Consider the following 20,195-nt stretch of genomic DNA (forward strand, 5'->3'; position numbering starts at 1 on the left):
TGTTAGGCCACATATCTCAAAAAAAAAGGTGCATCCTATGGAAACTACCTTTATTGTAAAGAGAACAGTGCTTTAAAGTGCTAGCCTGCACAGACAGTGCTAATCACAGGAATTAGGCACCGTTATTTTAATACAAAGGTTTCCTGTAGAGGATCTATTCAGAGCTCCGCCGTAAAGGCACACAGCTGTAACACGGCAGAGAAGGTTTCGTCTGTTCAATTTACAATAAATGACTTCATTCATCTTTAATTATGCTAGTTATCAGAAAAATCAACTAATTCTTATTCTAAAGTACAGAAATTCGGGAGTTTCTTCAGTGTGCTTGTGGGTTTTCTCCTGTGTTTTTCAACAGTTTCAATTTTATTTGGATTTGCTACTTCTATTTGTCTTGAAAAACTAGAAACCTAAGACATTAAAATCTGTCCTAAATCACTCACACTCTCCTTTAGAGATATGTCAAGCATCACCAATAACTGTTATTACAGCACTGTTCATTTTACATGGTTAGCTATACACATCCATAGAAACACACTACCACCTTCATAATGCTACTGATTAGGAAACCGATTACAAAGCTCTATTATCAACATGCCAAGATAAAAAAAAAAATCTACGGCAAGCCTATATTTTCACAGAGGCAGGAAAAAAATATATCTAGACTTGAAAACCAAAAAATATCAGTGAAGTCAGTCATTCTCATGCACATGGGTCCTTAAAATTCACTGTACGGGCTCTCTGACGCGACATTCACATCATACATGGCTCAGATGTGAATGCTGCAAACGCATGCATGCGTGTTTAGTAATCACTTCTGGCTGGGAACATGCAATATGAGAAGTGCTGTCGTTAGGACCATGTGCTGTCATTTTGAAGTGATAGGAAATTACTCAGGGACTTAAAGGACCTAAGAAACAGCTTTCCGGCACTTTGCAAGAAAAAGAAACCTCTAGCATAGGCACAAGACTGGAGATGAAACGGAAAAGACTGGGAATAGATGCATCAGTTCGAAGAGGAATTGCCAGTCAGGGAGGGGTATTTTTTGTAGATTTTAGCAGACATGAACAAGCAGAATGGACTTTCACTTTCTCAGGGTTCAGGTTTGATTCACTGATGAACTGCACTGCAGTGCAGAGCACAACTCCAGCTGCTGGTTCACTCGGCCAAGGAGAGGGAGCAGTGCCCCAAAACCAGGTTACTGCCATGGACCCCTTTAATTCTGCCTATTTTGGCTGACTTCTCAGCTGCCGGCAATATCGGGCAGGGGGTCTTTGAGACTATTTCCACTCCTTCATTCCCCCCAAATATAAAGCAGACTGACTTTGCCCTGCTATTATTCCGTGAGTTGACATAAAACTGGTGTGAAGACATGGATAGGTTGGACGTAGCACTGTGTGTTACACGCCCAGAGCACATCCAAGATGTAAAATAACCAAAGCAACTGAATAACCCCAAACTAATCTTAGTATTGGGCCTGCCCTGTCATGGGGGGTGAAGATGTGGATGAGGTGGGCTGTGCCGTGAAGGCATGGCTTCCGTGCACCCAGGGGCAGGCTGGGCAAATGCCCGGAGCAGCAACACCAGCAGGTTACAGTGTCCCTGTGGTCATGGCGTGGGGACAAAGCAGCTACACCGGGCTCCTTCATCTGCAAACTGCCCCCAGCCCCACGCACATGGAGGAAGCCGTCAGGCACTGCTGCAGCAACACCTGCCCTGGGGTGCTTGGAAAGCTCAGGCGCAGCGGTGCTGGTGGCCCTGGGCATCTGCAGAGCTGTCACTCTGGAAAAGCCGAAACCAAAGCATTGGAGTCCAGAGGGCTGAGCAAGGGCTGAGCACGTGTGGCAATGCTCTTCAGCTCTTCCTCCCACGTGCAGCGCGGGTGTCCAAATGAGCGTGCGGCCGGACGCCTGGGAGTGCCGCCTCGGGCGGTGTTGCACCACTGCAAAGCCACACAGGAACCGAAAACATCAAGACTCAGGTCTGCTCCCGATGCCTGCTCAAACCTTCTCCCCAAAGCGCAGGTGGCAAAAGAGCAGATGCTGAGCAACGGGGCTGGGAGGGTCCTCTTGAAAGTAGCAGCGCTCGTCTGTGGTTTCAAGGATGCCGGGGCTGTCCTTGCACTGACGTGGTTTCTCTGGCTGTGCCTCTGCCTGCCAAGAGCCTGCCATGCCGTGTCCCCATCAGATACCGCCCACAGGTCTGCGGGCAAAGAGCGATCACTACAAAGGACCAACAGCAATCGGCATTTGCGGGGGAGGGAAAAGAGGGGAGGCCAAAGAGTATCTTCTGCAGCAAATCCCAACATAAACACTTCAGAGTCCTGCAATAAAAACCTGCTTCCATGAAAAAGGGGAAAAAAAAAATAGCTATTTTTAAGAGAAATTATGAAGAAAAGCATGTGATCATTTGCGGAAAAAAAAAAAAAAAATGCCCAAACCAGTCACAGTTTCCCTTTTGCTGGAAAAGTAAAATTCTAGCTCTGTAAGTCTCTAACTTATGTCAGGATCCTCAACCTCCTCCTCCCCTAGCCTCGGTGAGCAGGACCTTCCTGCGGTGGGAGCGGTAACACCATACTTTGAAAATCTCCTTCAAGATGGTAACGTTTCGTTTATTTACCATCTACTTACCTGCTTTGCTTAAAACACAATGTAAAGAGGGAAAAAAAGTGTGCTTTCTAGCCAAACACACCTATTATTGTATATTTTACACATGGATACACATGTATATATGTATGACCTCAAGGAGTTAAAATACATATATACATATACACATATGTATACATAGAGAGAGAAAACACAAGTTTAAAAATAGGTGAATGGCATCGTCTCTGGCATTTGTCGTCAGTCATCCAGAGGAAGGGAAAGGGAGCTGGGAGACATCTGATGGGAGAGATGACACCACGACAGAGACCTCCCGCTCTCCCAGATTACGGACGTAGGCACACGGTTTCTGCTGCATTTCTGCCTGCGCTCACTTGCTTCTCTCTTACGGGTAAGACAAACCCAACTGACTAGACACGGCACTTCTGTTGTAATGTTTTTTGAATGTTTTCCACGCTCTGAGTATTATTTTCTGGGTTCTCATTAGCGAGTCTGCCTGAATGTCCATGTGGGGAAAAAAGGAGCGTGTTCTAATTGCAAAACCTGTTGGTTTTCAGTAAATTAAGGCATCTCCTCAGTAAGTGGTGCAATTTAATTTTCTGCTGAACATCCAAAGTAGACCAAAGAGTTGCACCTTGCAGGTTGAACCTTCTCCAGGTGAGTGGACAACATGTCAAAAAAACCTCACCTGGTATAATTTGGAAAGAAAATAAAAGTGTAATACCTCAGCAATTCTCATTGCACAGTGAGAGCATAATGTGGCTACAACGCATAATAAAAATCAGTGATAAACCACCCAGCCTCTTCTCTCTCTTCCTTTGGGTGCAATTCAAAGTGTGCAGAGAGCTGGCCAACTGCCTGTACACTGCTGAAATGCCACAGCCACCCTCAGGACAGGGATTCAGTAGCATGCCGACAGCGTGCCGGGCTTCTGGAGAGAGATGAATTTCACCCTTCCAGGTCACCGTTCAGAACGAGGGACCGGGATGCCTCCTATCCATGTTGGCATTAACCTTCTGTCTCTAATCAAAACCTTGCGACACAAAAGATGCTGGAGAACCGTTTTGAGTCTTCCTCCCGGTGAGGATCTCGGCAGCGTGGCTGGCTGAATGCGACCGGCCCTGTAACCGCTTCCTTCAGAAGTCTACTATTTTCAAAATGACCTGCATTTTAAAAACAGCTCCTTCCCGGCTGGTTGTACATCCAGCCTGTGCTGGTGATGAGTGGAATAAAACACTCGTTATCCTTGGACAAGTTATCACAGCTCACGCGCAAGCGCAGCGCTCTCGAGCACCCCCTTGCTTTTGTAAAAACGAAGTTTATTTCACTCCTCACCCCATATATTCTCTCTCTACATATAAATACTGTATATCCAGTACAAGGCACATACAGACAAAACCAGAGGAAGACCACTACCATTCTAGGCACTTGTGTAGTACTTAGTCCAGCTCCACCACAGTGTACTAGAGGTCGGGTGAATGCAAACGACAGAGGTAACAACAGGCTGAGGAGAGAGTCCAGGCAGGTAGGGTTGTGTTGGGATGTAACTGCAGCGCTCGTAAAATATACCCATTGCTACATGCATGGACCGGACTGCTATGCCACATTTACCCTCCTGTGTCAGGCTACCAGCTCCGCAAGCAGCCGACTCGAAGTTGCTGTTACATTCCTCGGTCAAAGTTACGGAAGCGAGGGCAACCCGGGTAAAATCCCAGTAGGAAACATGGCACTGAGAGGGCATGCACGAAATATGACAGGAGTGACTCGTTTCATTCGGTTTAGTCACATACCTCTTTCCCCTGCCAGGATCATCCAAGATTGAATGAACAGTAGAAAAACAGGGAGGAAATTTAAATATGCAATCAGGCATTAGTTGGGTGTTGTGGATTGTTGTGTATTATTAATAAGTTAAATTATACTGCAAATTTAATATACACCGGAATGATTTTTAGGTGACTGTGAAATTATTTATCAAATGCTCTTAATGCAAAATATAGTGAGTATATATATCAAAGGGAAGGAAAAGAGAAAATAGTGAATGAGTGTTACATTACCTACAGTCAAAACCAGTAACTGTTCACTCTGAATTTTAAAACGATTCACTTTTCAATACGTATCCAAGAGCACCAGATTTAGAGAGAACTCAGGGCTCAATCCTGCAAATACTTACACGGGTACGCAATGTCACCTGCTCAGGTGGAAATGTCCCGACATGCTGAGAGCGGGACTACAGCCAGCAACATCAGCTGCCTGTGGGGTCAAGTGTTTCCAGGATCAAGCCTCATGATTTTCTGCTCTATATTTGACTACGACATGGTTTCAGTGGTTTTAAAACATGAATCTATCTGTTAAAGTGCTTCGAAGAGTTAGAGTAGTTGTATTAGGCTTCAGATAACCCAAATAATGAGTAATAAAGAATAATTAATCCTAACCTCCATGACTAGTAATTGAGGTATTCCCAATAAGCCAAGTCAGAAGAGGCCAACAGGAAACCAGGTGAGTTAATCATGCACCGCAGGGGCCCAGGGAAACCCTGGCAACAACCTGAACGCTCAGAAAGGGACAGAAAAAGAGTTGTTTTGGTTTGTGGTGGTTCTCCTCGCTACAGCTCTGGACAGCAGAAGCGGTCAGCTGCTGCAGGGACCCCACTAATGCTGTCTGGAGGCACAAACACATGATGTTATTTGGAAAGATGGCCTTTCTGAAAAGCAGGCACGCTTGCTCTTGTATGTAGTTGGTGGTGAATGTATTTGGCCAGATTTGGCTCCCGCTGGCGCTGTATGGAAGGCTGCAGACTGACGTAGAGGAGAGCAGAACTTCGCTAATTCCTCCTTTAGCCCTCCCTCCCCTCTGCAAAAGCAATCTTCCTGAACTGTACTTTGCCTTCATCGCACTCGAGCACCATTATTTAAGAATACTTTTGGCTTTTAAAGAAGATAACCCAGCACCAGTTGGGAAGACAACACACAAATATACAAAGCTCCTAGCAAGCCACCGGAGCCTGCTGAGGACCTGGGGGACACGACCTCGCAGGGCACTGCTGCTCACCTCCGCATGGTGTTCTTCGTTTTGCTGTAGCACTTCAATTACCAATTCTGCCAGACGTATTGTATCTTCTAACTTTTTAGCTGGTGTGACTAACCGGCCTACATTCTCTGTAGTACAAGAACTCGAGTTAAAAGGGAGGCAGGATGAAAAGCTAGACGTACAGTAAGTTATTTTAGAGGTTAAAAAAAAAAAATCCCATAATATTCTACAGCTTTAAAGATCTTTTCATGCATATGTTAAATGCTTATATAATTAGTACTGAGCAAACCAGAAAGCCACATTCGTTATTATACTATGAAAATACAGTGCTCCAGCTCCAAATTTCACAATACTGTCAGAGTTGTTTTGCTTTATGGTGAGATAGCGGCACTTTATTAGCTCAAGTAAGAACATCACATTCCCTAAAGACAGCATCTGGCCGCTAATATATGAACAATATGTATCCTTCAACATAGATGATGCTATTATAGAAATCATGTCTATATTATTTTAAAATTCTTTTAAGAAGATCAATTTAAACAAATCTGTCTGTACTTTTAATAAATTGTCAGACTCGAGCAATTTAAATGTCACCTGCTACTGAAAGCAAAAATTGCAGGTCTGCCTTGCTCCAGGATTTAACTCCACAAGGATCAAGGAGTTACGCATGCTGGAGGGAGTGGAAAGTGGCAAATCCCACTAGGCGTTCATAGGTAAGATTTATATGGGAAAAGAGATGCAACTTTACAGCAAAAACCCCGCAAACAAACCAAAGAGTTTAAATCCTGGAGCTTGGTGTTTAGCTATATCGAGCTATTTTGCAGCATTTTCTGAAGACTTTTAAAAATAATTACATTACATTCTTCTACGTAATTTATATTATTAATAACATATTAAACATCTGAGGTGGTAACAATCTGGAATATTTAGAGTATTTAACTAGAAATAATATAGAAATAATATAGAGAAAACCAAACTAATCAAATTTTCATTGAATGACAGAGCTGGCTGAGTGCAGCCATGGGGTCTTCTATGAGCTGACACCGCGGCTCCTTTCCCTGAGGTGTGCAAAGTCTCCCTGCGATGGTTGCCCTGAGGAGGGGCAGAGCAGGAGCCCTGCTGCCCGGGGATCCACCTACGCCGCAGCACGTCACCACGTTAACTACAGACGTGTCACTCTGGGTGCCAACCCCGGCTCTCTACTGCAGCTACGGCAAAGAGTGGCATCGCACTTTGGTAGCTACACCAGCCAATTCATTCCTCTGCAACGACATGTATTTTGGCCTCTCCACGATATCAAAGCTGGAGACTTCGTAAATGGGTGAGCTACCAAAAGAACCAAAACCAAATAGCCAAATTGATCTGCTGCAGTCAGCAGCCTACAACAGCCCGTCTGTGCCCAACACAGCCACACGCCAGCAGTGCATGCACTGAAGCGCCGTTACCAGCAACCACCCTGGGACTTGCAAAGGAGCCCAGCTACGCCAGCAGCTTGGGTCATGCCGACATGCAAGGTGCTGGCTGGGCACCTCGCTCCAGCCTTCTGCACGCACGAGCTTTTTGCTAGTGTTTAGGTCTTCTCTACTGACAGGACAGAAACCTGTGGTTGCACCCAGGCGGCACCGCTCTGCTCTACTGGGTCACCCAAGGAGAAATCCCTGCCTTGCTGAAGGCTTGGTGAGCTTCAAGGACTGAATTCTCCCCCTGAGAATCTTGCCTGCTCCTAGTTTTCCCTGAATACTTGTTTACAGGTAACAAATTTCCTATGGAAAGGAAAGCCGTATTTTTCAGAACGGTCACATTTGAGCGGTCGAGTGAGGGGTACACGGGCTGGTTTTCAGAGGAGCTCAGCAACCCGGTCAGCTGAAGTCTGGCATTGCAGGTGCTCAGCTCGGATGAGAGATGCAACATGGTAAAGCACCATGCAAATGAACCCTACATTTTTGCTGATCTCTGCCACAGATAGGGGCCCTGGGTTTTTTTTCTCCATTTTCCTTTTGTTTCTTGTATCACTGGAGAAAAAAAAAATTCAGGTTCCCCTTAACATAATTTATTGGGCATATACTGAAATTGGAGAACTGCTGGTTAACTCCTCGTTCTTTCTCCTATTCAATCCAGCACCTCACTGACTACAAGAAGGAGAAACCTCTTCCTTTTGTGCAAAAGGAGTCCAAAGACACGTCCCTTAGTAAGCTTTGGTTGTTTCTGCACCTCTGAAGCCAAGGGGAAGCTTTTCCATTGATCAGAGCAGCATCAGGCCCATTCTCATTTGCAACACTGATCTGCTCTCAAATACAACTAAAAGACAAAAGTGTTAATAAGAACAACTGCTCAGAGATGCTGTCTTTAAAGAAAATATTGATGCTTATACAACTTTGGCAGCCAGCAGATGTCAATCTTAATTTTTTTTCTTCTTATTTTAAATATTTCCCTGGTTAAGTTACTATACATCAGAATATTCTGCTAAGATAGCTGGAGCACTGACAGTTACATGAAACGTATACGATATACTTATCAAACATTTCATCCAACATCATGTAAAGCTCATACATATTTATAGTTTTCATGCAAAATGTTATGCAACAACAATGTTATTTTGTGCTGACGTTGATATTTGAAAATGTTGCATATGTCAGACATTGCTAGACAAAAAAATGTGGACATTTTGAAATAAATGCTACCTCTAAATCTCTAAAACCTACCACATCGCGCTAGGTATTTTGTATAAAGCTGCACATGAGAACTAGCTTTCTACTACTACACAAGCAACTGCTAGACTAGAAAACCACTGAATAAAAGGAAGGAAGACTATTACAGTACTTGGCGGCTGTTTGGCCATGCCTTTGAGCATATGATTTATCATGTTAGTCTGCGTTTGAGGAGATGATGGTGGTCCAGCCGGTGGCTTAGGCTTGGACGGACGGGCTGCTTGTGCATGACGGAGAGAGACACGCCAAAAGTAAAGAGACAAATGACTTCATAAACAGTGACAAAAAGATGGAAACTTCGAAAGGAACATAAGCAGAAATGATCAAATACAAATGGAATAAGCTGCTGGGTTTTTGCTTATCGGTACTTGAAGTATTACACGGTAATGACACCATCTGACAACACATATTCTAGAAGTCAGCAGATTCGAACATCCTACGGTACTGTGCAATCAGAAAGTTAAAAATTGAATACAAGCATGAAACTGCACTTCAGGCAGCCACATGAGGAAACTGAAATAGGGTAATTTAGTTAAAAACTCTGGAATTCAGAAAAGGTGAACTAAAAAGGATGACTTTAAGGCAGCGCCCCAGTGCTTAGGTACATTTAGCAATAGAATAATGAGCCACAGGAATTAATTGCTTTGCAAATATCAATTACACATTTTAGAATTAAACGTCACTGTTGGTTAAAGGGAGCTATAAAATATTCTTGTGCAATTTAAACATGTAAAAAAATCTGTCACTTAAAAATGTGTGGTTCCTGATCGTTTCCAGCTCATTTAATTATTTTCAACTTGGAATTCTAGTGGCTTTTATATTCTGGGTTGAATCATATATAAAAACTTGCCAGCTCTATCAAATATGTTACTTGCTATTCCAAATGTTAGAATACTGCAATCAGGACTTGACCCATCTGTCATATAGTTTACAATATCAGCATAGGAAAAATTCAAAGAAAATAGCCTTTCCTTTTACATACACTCAGAGAATAAATTATATACTGTGAATATATTAACACAATAGTTTCCATTCCATTTAATAACAGTTTTTAGCAGCATTGTGACTATTTTTAATAATGCCATTTGCAAGGAAGCTGGCATATTTATCTGGACATTCTATTGCCAAAAGTCCTTGCCATTTTGCTTGCATTTTCCAGTGGGGGAAAAAAAAAATTGGTTGGCTTCTGCAAAGTAGATTTCTGATTGCTTTTAATTCTCACAGAATTATAACACTTATCAAAGTATAATAAAGAATATTCAAGTAAAGCATTAGTTAAAGAGTATAAGTTAGGTTGGTTCCCCTCTCCATACACAGAGATAGATATACATACATACATAAACACACACACAATGTGCACAGGCGTGCACACACGTGCACGCACACACACACATTTTTGTCTTTTAAGCTGTGTAATGATTTAATTCAGACTCTCAGATTCAAGCTACTGGTTTCTGGCTTTTTTTTTTTTTTTTTTTTCCTGATAACAGGAAAAGCAAATCTATTCGTTCATCTCTGGAGTCCGTATTTACCTTTACCTTGTTCAGTATTTACCAAGGGTGGCTTTGTCCTCAGAAACAAACCTCTCAGCCTCAAGTGACAAAAGTAACTGCGTTTTGGGCATTGGCCTCATGACTTTCATTCTCATTTAAAACATAAGCAAGAACTCAATTTGGCTACTCACTGATGGCTCCTGAGCTCTGCACGCAGGATGAATACGTCACTGCCCATCGCTACGGAGAGCACTTTGTGCCAAGGTCCCCGCGTGGGTGGGGACCATGGGGAGAGGGGACCGCACGTCTCCTCCCACCCGCACCTGCCAACCGCGTGGTGGGAACCCCTCGCCGCCCAGGGGAGGCCGTCGGGCTCCAAAGTTGGGAGAGTCAAAGACAGCGAGCTCCTCCTAAGAGCGTCAAAGCCAGGGGAAACTCGCGCCCCAGAACCGCATCCCACCGCGCCTCTCAGCGCCGTGACCCTCACGCACCCTCAAACGCGAGTCCAGCCCCTGCATCGCCAACAGCTACCCATCGAAAAACAGATTTCAGACTGCACGGACATCCAGACTCCATAGTGTCAAATAGGCCTGACTTGTGCAAATGTTTTCTGTCCTAGGGAAAAGTCATTAGCAGAGAAGGAAGAGGAGGAAGAGGCAAGAGACGCAGCAGCACTGGGACTTCACAAGTCGCTAGTGCAGCACGTACAAAACAGCTTGGAGGAGGCTCCCGCTGTGCGGTTATCAGCACAGTGCCCCGGGGTGGCTTTCACTTCTCTGGGGGGCCCGCGAGAGATCCCCCCAGCACCTTAACCCTGCTCCTGGCATCTCCCCGCCACCACCGGCTCTTGAAAACAAGCTTCCACAAGAGATTACAGCAGGTTAAGCAACAAATTCTTGATGTAATTCTGATCTGGCCCAATCTGCACAAATATTCAGCTCTTTTGTTCATTGAAATTTTTCAGAGCCAAATCCAGGGCTCTTGCAGAATGGCTGCAAAACCACCTGGAGCCAAAGGAGAGGAGAGAAAGAGCTCTCTCCCTTCCTCAGGGCACTGAACACCTCGTGAGCCCCGACCCACACTTTCCTTTGTTGCCTCTTTATTGCAAGAAAATTGAAAAGATTTAAGGTCTGGCTAAGGAAAGTGATTAATTTCATCTGTAAATTTAAATACAAGTGGGGCCATGACTGCAATGCCCTGTAGGCGCTGGAGTTTACGTGCTCCTCTGGGTCCAGGTCTCGGAGATGACAGGAGGTCCCTTTCGCGGGGTCTCTCGGCTCCTGCTCGGATGGAGGGAGACGCGTAATGCTGCATGGGTTTTACGGCACTTGCCAGCGATCAGCTGCAGCGTGTGAGTTCTGCTTCACTTTGGCTTTTCTTTCTTCCCTGTCCTTTTCCTCTCTAATCCCTCGCCACAGCCAGTTTAGCATCAGAAGTGCTCTTGTATTTGCTGCTCACGTGTGTCAAATGGGTAAGGTTTAAACACCTCCATCACTGAAATCAGAGGCAGGAGCAGCTTCTTCCTTACTAACAGCCTGACAAAGTGCTTTGCTGGACAAACTTCTGCCAACGGTTTTTACGCTTCTGCATGATACTTGCAAATAAAATACTTGCAGAAACTCAAATTACTTGGCAAATTCTGGGGTTGTGCTTGCAATGAACTTCAGCCTGCAATGAGTATAACAGGTGTATTAAAAACTCTGCGCCACTTTGGGCACGTATATTGTATACAATTCAGCGTGTGTGACTCTTTACGGACTGGAAGATTTTCAAACTACACATTTCTCACTCAGCATCATGATTTCTGCTAGATGGGCTACTAACACATCAGCAACAGTGAGAATTACACTTGCAATAGGAGAAGAGTATTGTTGACTTTTCATATTTTTTAAAAGCGTAGCCACTGACTCAACGGCTTCCTTGTAATAATTAAAAATATACAACCCCTGCTAAAGGCTTTGGTATGTAAGTATTATGTGTGTGTAAGTATTATGTGTGCACTCATTTTCAAGCCAGTCATGAAAATGATAAAAAAGAGCTGCTATTTTCAAGATAACTATAAAGAATAATGGACTTAGCCTGAGGACGAGGCAAAGCAGCCTTTTATTATATTCATGAAATGAATTTGTGTGTGTCTGATTTCAGTGATGATCTAATTTTTCTTTCAAAATAAGATGTGTTATCTTAAAAATAAGAAAAATTCATAGAAATTTTTTTTTCAACTCAGGAGGAGACTCTAATTCAGCTCTCAAACCTCAACATACTGAAAAGAGAACTGATCTCCTGACTTTCTGATGATTATTCAGCCTAGTGAGGAATTTTTGCATATCTGTATTATATCTCATGCCTCAGGCAGCAAGTTGCTCTGCTTAAGAGACTCGTAGAAAGATAACGGCACAATGCAGATCTTTATGATTTCAGAAGCTCTTGTAGTAACTTTGATACTGCTTTAAACACTGCCTTTGAAAGGGCAAGAGGAAATCTCAAAAGCTGCATAACGATTCTTCGTTAAACACAACCGAATGCCATTTCAAGGAACGAAACAAATAAAGCAGCAGTTCAGCAGCACACAAATACGGGTGGTAGTCATGCCTGAGTTAAAGTGCATGATTTATTAATGACTTCAGTCTCCACTCCTGCATACTAAGACTGATGCCTTCACACATTTTGCATCCATATTTATTTGGGGAATGTAATTTTTTTTTAAGCTTTGTGGTTTATCACAAATGCTGGGAGTGACTGCCTAGCAGTGGCTGGGCTGACACATCAGACAGGACCTCTCCTCGTCTCAGGCCAGGGTAATCAACAGGCAGCTCAGCCCCGCGTACTTCAGTGCACTCGCTCAGAGTTACGCATATGTGCACAGAGCTTCCCAGGCTCAGATCCAGAAAGAGGGAAGGCGAGTGACGTTATGGGGACCGTGACAAGGGCCAGTACGAATGCCTTGAAAAATACCACTGCTTCTTAACAACCTGTTGTATTGCTCTAGTCAAAACCCGACCTCCTCTGCACCCACTTCGTTGGCTGAGGACGCTTTCCACGCCTGCTGGGCCGAGCGCTACGCGCAAGATGCTCCATGGCCAGCGCCAGCTGAGGCTGACGCAGCCGAAGACGCCGTGCTCGGTCCCTCTCCTGCGGGTGCACCCGGGTCCCCAGCCCGATGCAGGCACCTGAGAGACGTCTGCCTCTGCACGGGCACCGCGGCTGCGCCTCGCTGCTCCGTGGGCAGCACTGACCCCTGCACTGACTGGGTTTTGGCTTTGCACCACCCCCGGCACCACCACTGAGTGTGTTTGTGAGGGAAGTCAGGCTTCCCTGCCAGGCTGGCCGGGCGGGACAGGTGTGGGGAGGATGGTGCACGCCAGCGATGCAGCGTGGTGAGATGCTGCGCCTCCGGAGCCCTGCTTCCCTGGACTGGGGCTGGGGAGGCTGTGTGACAAGCAAAAATCTGGCATTTTTGGATAGCCCAAGAGTAGCTGATTTCCCTTGGTGACAGAGCAACAGGACTTCAGTGGGTCCATCTCCTCTCCAGTTACTGTCCATGCCCCACTGCTCTGCCGCCCCAGCGCCGAGCAGCGAGGCGAGAGCTGCCTCCATCCCCACGTCTCCTTCACTCCCCATCTCTGTGCATCAATTCAGCAGTACCACAAGAAGCCTCTCTTTACAGAGACCAAAACCAAATCACAGTATGAGAAATACTCGGTCTGAAAACTAACAAAAAAAAAAGTCTTATACTAAACACGATCAGTTGTCAAAGTGACAACTATCGCCTTGGCTGGCACCATCTCTCGAGCTGCCTGTACCCAACTCCAGCAGTGCAAAGTGGCACTTGTGTTCGTGGGATCCCTCAGTGCCATGGCACTCCAACACAGTGCAGCACATTTCACAAATCCTGTGCTTAAGGGATGGAGAAGATACTCTTTGCTAAAGGAACGATGGATTCCTGACTTATATAAATAAGCAGGCAAACACTTATTAAAAGGTTGTGCTTATTAATCTGAGTGTTAGTAGTTTTGTCTGATTAATAATTACAGCAAGTCATTAATCTTTAATTGTTTTAGCATAGAACATTCTGTTTAGTGTTCTATTTCAAATCAATATTTTTAAAGCAAGGCAAGAGACTACACACTTTTCAGGAGAAAGGACATTAATGGGTGACATTTGTGTGTTTAAGAAGAAGTTGTTTTCAGTATCTTATTTTTATTCTTGCTTCTGGCAAAATAAATAAAAAGTCAGGCCAAACCCCAGTCACTTTTGACTCCACTTAAGCTGAGGAACGGGTTTCAAGTTGAGTCCTGCTGACCTTGCCTGAAAATTTTTCATTTAAGGCAGTAGGAGATTTGTGGGCACGAAGCAGCGGAGTCGCAACTCCCTGCGTCCTTTTACTCGCTCCGAGCATCGAGAAGAAGCAGTTTTATTTTTAAACGAGCTGGGCCATAGAAACGTCCTTCTGAATTTCATGCACGTGACGAGCCGCTGCCAGCAAGCGGGATGCTCAGCGCATTTCGCGTGCTCAACGCACAACAGCCTGCACTCACTTTAATCCGCTGCAGCTACCGGTGATAGCCGGGATTGTTCTATTTGCTATTTGTTTATTTGCCCCTCTCAGAGCTGTAGGGAACAATTATTCTCCATTTTCTAAATATTTATTGCTATTCAAAATGAATTTTAGTGTCAAGCAGTAGCTTTCGGTCATGGGCCAAATCTGAGCTGCGGAGGCCTGGGGAAGCCAGGGCAGAACCTGGCCCAGCCTCTTGTACTGCTTTTTAAAAGCAGCTTCCCTTTGCAAACAGAGCTGGAATCAACCCGATCTTTTTTTTTTTTTTTTTTTTTTTTTTTTCCCCACAAAACAGAACGATCTACTCACAAAAAGAAATGAACAGTTCAGGTTTCAAGGACTTTCGAACTAGGACTCTGGGATACAACAGAAACGAGACCAGGGACTGCAGAGCTCCACCATCCCTGCTGAAGGGACGGGCACTCGAGCTGAGCCTTTGCCTTGTTACACGTCACCACAGGTTATAAACGAGAGACAAACACGACTTCTGTCCCACCAGATCAATTTTTACACGTTAACAAAAAAATAGAAAAAATAAAAATTAAAAACCCAGCCCTCCCATCAGGGCATAAAACAGAAGGTATGAAAACCAAAAATGAACGTTAGTTTAGTTATAAATGTGCTTGTTAGGTGTGTTAAATTAATGGCCAAATCACCAACATTTTTTCACCCCAAATGAGCTGCAGCTCTTTTGGAAAACAAGAAAGTTTCTCTTTACAAAGGCTAGATTCTCCTCTAAAACTGTCTCCTAAGAAGATACTGTATTTCTATAAGGTATTTCTAGTCTACACTCTATTCTAAGGAAAGAGGAAAAGGAGATTATGTAGACAGCACAAATTAACTCCTTAAGTATTAATGCATCTCCATTTTCAGCCTGAAGGAGTACATATCTTAAGGAGCTATGAAAAAAGAAAACAAAATATATATAACTCAACAGTCCTAGCAATTTATAATGCATATACAATTGTTCACCTGCGTCCTTTTGATTCTCTATATGAAAGAGAGAAAGCAACAAGGAGAGAAAAGAGAGAAACAAGAACAGATATGCAGGATTAATGAGCAAGTGGACCGCACAGCCCCCCAGTTATGCGTGATATATGACATTTGAAAAGAAGAAAAGTCGCCCCGTCTCGCCCCCCGCCCCCCCAAAGCATGGGGTTACCAAAAGAAGCTCCTTTCACGGAGGTGAAAGAAAACGCTGCACAAATAGAAAACCAGAGAGGGTGAGCTCTGAGGACACAGAGGGGATCTCCAAGTGACAGCGGGGCTGGGATGTCCCCTCCAGAGCTCGGTGCAAAGGAGTAAGTAAAAATCGAGGAGGAGAGCAAGTAAAGCGCATCCTTCCGCTCGAGAGCTAACAGACAGGAGACATGTAAGATCTGATGTACAGAGAAAGGACAGCCTCATACGATCTTATACACAGGACTGGGTAAAGATCTTACACGCAGGCAAAGGGACGGCTTTTTCCAAGTGTCCTTTATCTGACCTCTAGCTCACTTCTCCCCGATGTAGCCGCTACCTTTTGATTGTGTACCAGTGACAAGCACTTTACAAATTGGGGTTACACAGAAGCAAAGTAAAAATGCATTCAGGTCACGGACATAAAGAAGAACTGAAAAAACTTACAGACGATCTGAGTTTATCACAAACAGATGGGTTAATTGTCTAACCTGGTTTAGGCTGATAAAAAGTGACTGGACTTCTCACACTGGGTTTCACAGACAGAAGCAACAGACAAGCCAATGCTAAAAGACTTGAAGCAAGGAGAGTGAGTTGGTTTGGATCTGGACTTTCTTGAGGTAATGAAAACAGAAAGAGTGAGGACAGCATGGAGAGGAGGGTGGTAAGTACTCACGAATGGTTAAATCCATCACTTGAGAGGCCAAGCAGAAGACAGGATGCTCATACATTTCTCTCTTTTTCCCTATAAAAGAGGATTTGGGCATGCAAGAGGCTTAGGTCAAAGGTAAAGAGGTTATAGGCTATAGGTCAGAGGAAAACTTTATATTAGGTTAAAAGGAAAGTAGCCGTAGAGTATTTTGGGATACACACAGGAAGAAAAAAAAAAAAACCAGAAAGAAAAAAAAAAGAGGGTTAAAATTTGAGATCTACTGGATTAACCATTCAGCATGCCCATGAGTCACGAGAGGCTGTGACCATGACTCTAGAGGTTTGCTCTGAACCGTTTGCAAGAATATAATGATCAAAACGTCATGAATAGAGGGAAATAGAATTCCATTGGTTTAAGGCTCCAAGATACTAAGGATTTCAGCCTTCAGTATCTAAGGCTTTCACAGGTATTTCTTCATAAGCATAGCCTCAAGCACCACTGTCACTGATTTGGTTTTGCATCTCTGACAAAACTCTCTCAAACACGTGGCTATTCAAACGTCAAGTTTTAAAAAGCAAGATTTCAAAGCCATGTACGGCGCGCAGGAACACATCTCACCCAGGTAAATTTGTTATTTGCTCTTCTAAGGAAGCATTTGAACATGTAGTGGACTATGCTCATGAGAGAAAACCTGATGCATGCAGCTGGCGGATGTTGGGTTGTTCAAATTAACAATCCCAGCATGCTTGGAAATTGGTGTTACAACCACTTTTGTAGAGATAGTATCAAAAAGTGGCTGTGGCCAATCACGGATAAAGGAGGAGAAAAGCAGAAGAGAGCAGGTAGTGTGGAATGAACTATTTCTCTGAAAAGGTAGCTGGAAAAAAAAAAGGTTTGTTGCTTCAAAGTATTCCCAGACCTAAAAGTCACAGTGCAAAAAAGAGGGCAGATAATTAACACAACCAAGAAGAATTGAGGCACAAAAGGAAAAGTACACACTAACTGTTCTACTTTGGAAATGAATGCATTTTTACTTACAGATCATAAAGTTTGTTTTTGCATAGATTTATCTGAAAGAAGAGAGCAAATCTTACCAACGAGTTAGTGATATTTACACAGAGAACCTAAGGGAGCCAGCCCTGGGTACAAGCATCCATCAACAGAAAAGCTGCTTTTGATTCTCAGTCCTTCTCCATCCTCGTCAAGTATATTTAAACATTGCATTTTACAGAATACACCAATTAAAATATCCTGTGAAGTTGAGTACTTCGACAAATTGCCTGATAATACAGTGCTTATGAAACCTTTGTTCCTTCTCTATTTTTGTCACTCATTACCAAGTCAAGAGTTGATAAACATCCTTTTAGTGCCCAATTCTTAAGTGTTTCTCACTGGATGCATAACAATGAATTCATTACCACTGGTACACAATTTGCATCGTTAGACAGAAAAAAAAAATGGAAAAAGAGAGGACATGTCATGTACAGAACCTGGACAATTTGTCATATAATAACCCAATTTTTCATGTAAACAAGAACTAAGAACAAATCAGAGGGAGTTTGGGGTTTTTTTTCCTCCTCTCAATATTGTCCTAGAGGCATACAACGATAATCTCAGCTGTGAGAAAGCTTCACATCACACACAACAGAAACCCAAAGTCTAGAGCAGAACATACCATTCATCTGGAACATACAGGTTTAAGCAATTGGGAACTTGGATAGAGTTGGGTAGGAGTTTCAAGTTGGGAATAGCAGCCAACAAGGCACCAACATAAACTGATTAACATGTAAAGAACGACTGGATCGTAGAGCTTCAGCTAACACGTATCCTCTAGCAAGCTTTAAAATGTCTTTTTGATGGCTACATGTGTCTCTGGTCACTGGTTATTATTCTCCCATAACTTAAAAGGTCAATAATATCAGCTATGCCAGATTTAGAGTGACAAGAAAGAAATCTGATGCAAGTATGGGATCACTGATCAATGACTGCTATGCAAACTGTAAAGACAATGAAACACTCCCAGAAAAAAGACATTTTAAATTGGCTACAAATGATTAAGCATAGATTAAACAGTTTTTCAGCTTCTTATTTTTCAGTTGTTTCCTGAACTCCACTGTCACAAGCAATTAGCTGCACTATACCTTCAGCTGCAAAGATGACATCCCAAGTATTTCTCAATTTGTTTTTTAAAACCACGACATGAGTCTGAATACTACACCACTGGCCAAATGCACTAACGATCAGGGAAAAAAAAAAACCCTACAGTTCCTTTTAACTGTTTCCTCTCTCTTTTCCAGAAAAAGAAACGTTCTGCATAGCTTCCATTCTGATCTGCTGCCGAAGCTAACGCCACAAAAATGATTCAGAATCACATCAGTTTTATTGACAAGCGAATAAATAGCAAATGAGCTTCTTTTAAATAGCTCCCAGCCACAGTTGCCACCTAGAAATATAACAAAATTTTAATTTCACAAAGAAAGAGCCTTACCTTCAATTTTGGCATACTCTGATAGTCGAGTATAATTGACTAGAGCTGCTTGCTCCAAGCATTTACGGATGACTGTTTTTACCTCCTCTTGAGGGACCGGAGTAACTATGTCTTTCATCAGAACCTTGACACAAGAAAATCTGATTTGTTGTGGCATTGGGCACAGAGAACTGCTTTTCTCCAAGCCCAGCACATACATCCATTCCTGCGCTAGTGCTGCTTGGCTCTCGGGGTATGCGTACAATATGCAGGATCCACTACAAGGTCACCTTGGCCAGCTTGAGACGTGGGACCTACCCCTGCCGTATTACTCCCCTTCTGTATCTATACCCTATGGCATGCCCTGAAATTTGTGCTTCTGATTTTTTAGGGCGTGACATTAAGATCTATCACAACTTCCCCAGTGCCAGGCAGCGTTATGCCCTTCCTGGGCTCTGCTGATTGACTTGGGTTTAGGTCTGGGCTTGGCCATACTGCATGTTAGCAGAGGTGAGAAGGGTGTCGGAGCAGCAGGAAGGCAGAAATAGGGATGGGGAGGATGATGGTGAGCAGGTGTCCTACGCCCGAGGGGATTGAGCCTGCCTTGAGATGGGAATGTCACCGGACAGCAGCCAGGCATCGCTTACAAGGGTCTGCGGTGTAGATGCTTGCCAGCGAGATCCTCCACTATCAACACAGACGCCGGCTGTGCTGCCTTTAGCGGCCAGGCTACACACTGGCCTCCGAGCTGAAGCAGGAGAGATAACAACCCCACCTAATACCCCACATTTCAATATTAACTATGATTAATTACACGTCCTATGCAAAACCAACAGTTTCTCAAGCTCTTTTGGATGGAAAGTTACATGAATACAGGTAATGTTAAGTACTCTCTGTTATTCTTATGCTTACCCTTTCCAGCAGTGATAGAGTAGCTTTTAGTGCACCTTCTGGACGGCCAAACGGAAAGCAGTACCTAGAAAAACCACATCACGTTAACATCAGACCACGTGCATGCGAACAAGCCTTTCCAGCACTATAAAGACGCTTTCCGAAACATGCCCAAGCAATGATCTAGTCCCTCTGTCTGGAATGAGCAATCTTTCTACAAGGTAATTTTCTGAAAGGGTTTGATGCTGTGGACTCTAAGGCAGCAAAACAGAATACGGGGTGATGATAAGCTGATAGTTTTAGCAGCTTATTAAATCTAGGTGTCACCTAGAGAGTTTTTAGATCTCATAGGAGAGAGTTAAATATCATCTTCTTGTAAAAATGGAAAAAAAAGGCCCCCTGGAAAGGACATTTACTTCCAGCTGGAGACCCGTCGATGCAGCAGGCTGTAGGTAACCGGCTGAACCAGCCACTGTCCCTGGCGAGTGGCAGCTCCAAGGGGCTCCCGCAGGGACTCTGCACGCGGATGCACATCACCCCTCTGCGTGCAAACGTGCACCACCCGCCCAGGACCCGGCTGGTGTGCAGGGGGCAATTCATCCCTTTTTGTGGGGCAGTATCCA

The 20,195-nt window shown here is 44.0% G+C and overlaps 1 protein-coding gene across 9 annotated transcripts in view; it reads right to left on the reverse strand.

Annotated features, from left to right (window-relative positions):
• The window catches only part of CADPS (calcium dependent secretion activator), a 227,458-nt gene that overhangs the window by 50,717 nt on the left and 156,546 nt on the right, over positions 1 to 20,195 (reverse strand). For 3 of the 9 annotated variants that reach the window (XM_075714584.1, XM_075714581.1, XM_075714580.1), the window contains 5 exons: positions 19,594 to 19,657; positions 18,703 to 18,826; positions 16,239 to 16,307; positions 15,356 to 15,373; positions 5,646 to 5,752 (listed from right to left, as the gene is read on the reverse strand). In XM_075714584.1, coding sequence (XP_075570699.1) covers positions 5,646 to 5,752; positions 15,356 to 15,373; positions 16,239 to 16,307; positions 18,703 to 18,826; positions 19,594 to 19,657 — 382 coding nt within the window. Of the gene's footprint in view, positions 1 to 4,387; positions 4,397 to 5,645; positions 5,753 to 15,355; positions 15,374 to 16,238; positions 16,308 to 18,702; positions 18,827 to 19,593; positions 19,658 to 20,195 lie in introns of all 9 variants that reach the window. The other 6 variants (XM_075714588.1, XM_075714587.1, XM_075714583.1 and 3 more) reach the window with 4 other exon arrangements.

This window comes from Pelecanus crispus, chromosome 7 (assembly GCF_030463565.1).
Source record: "Pelecanus crispus isolate bPelCri1 chromosome 7, bPelCri1.pri, whole genome shotgun sequence".
NCBI classification, from domain to species: domain Eukaryota; kingdom Metazoa; phylum Chordata; class Aves; order Pelecaniformes; family Pelecanidae; genus Pelecanus; species Pelecanus crispus.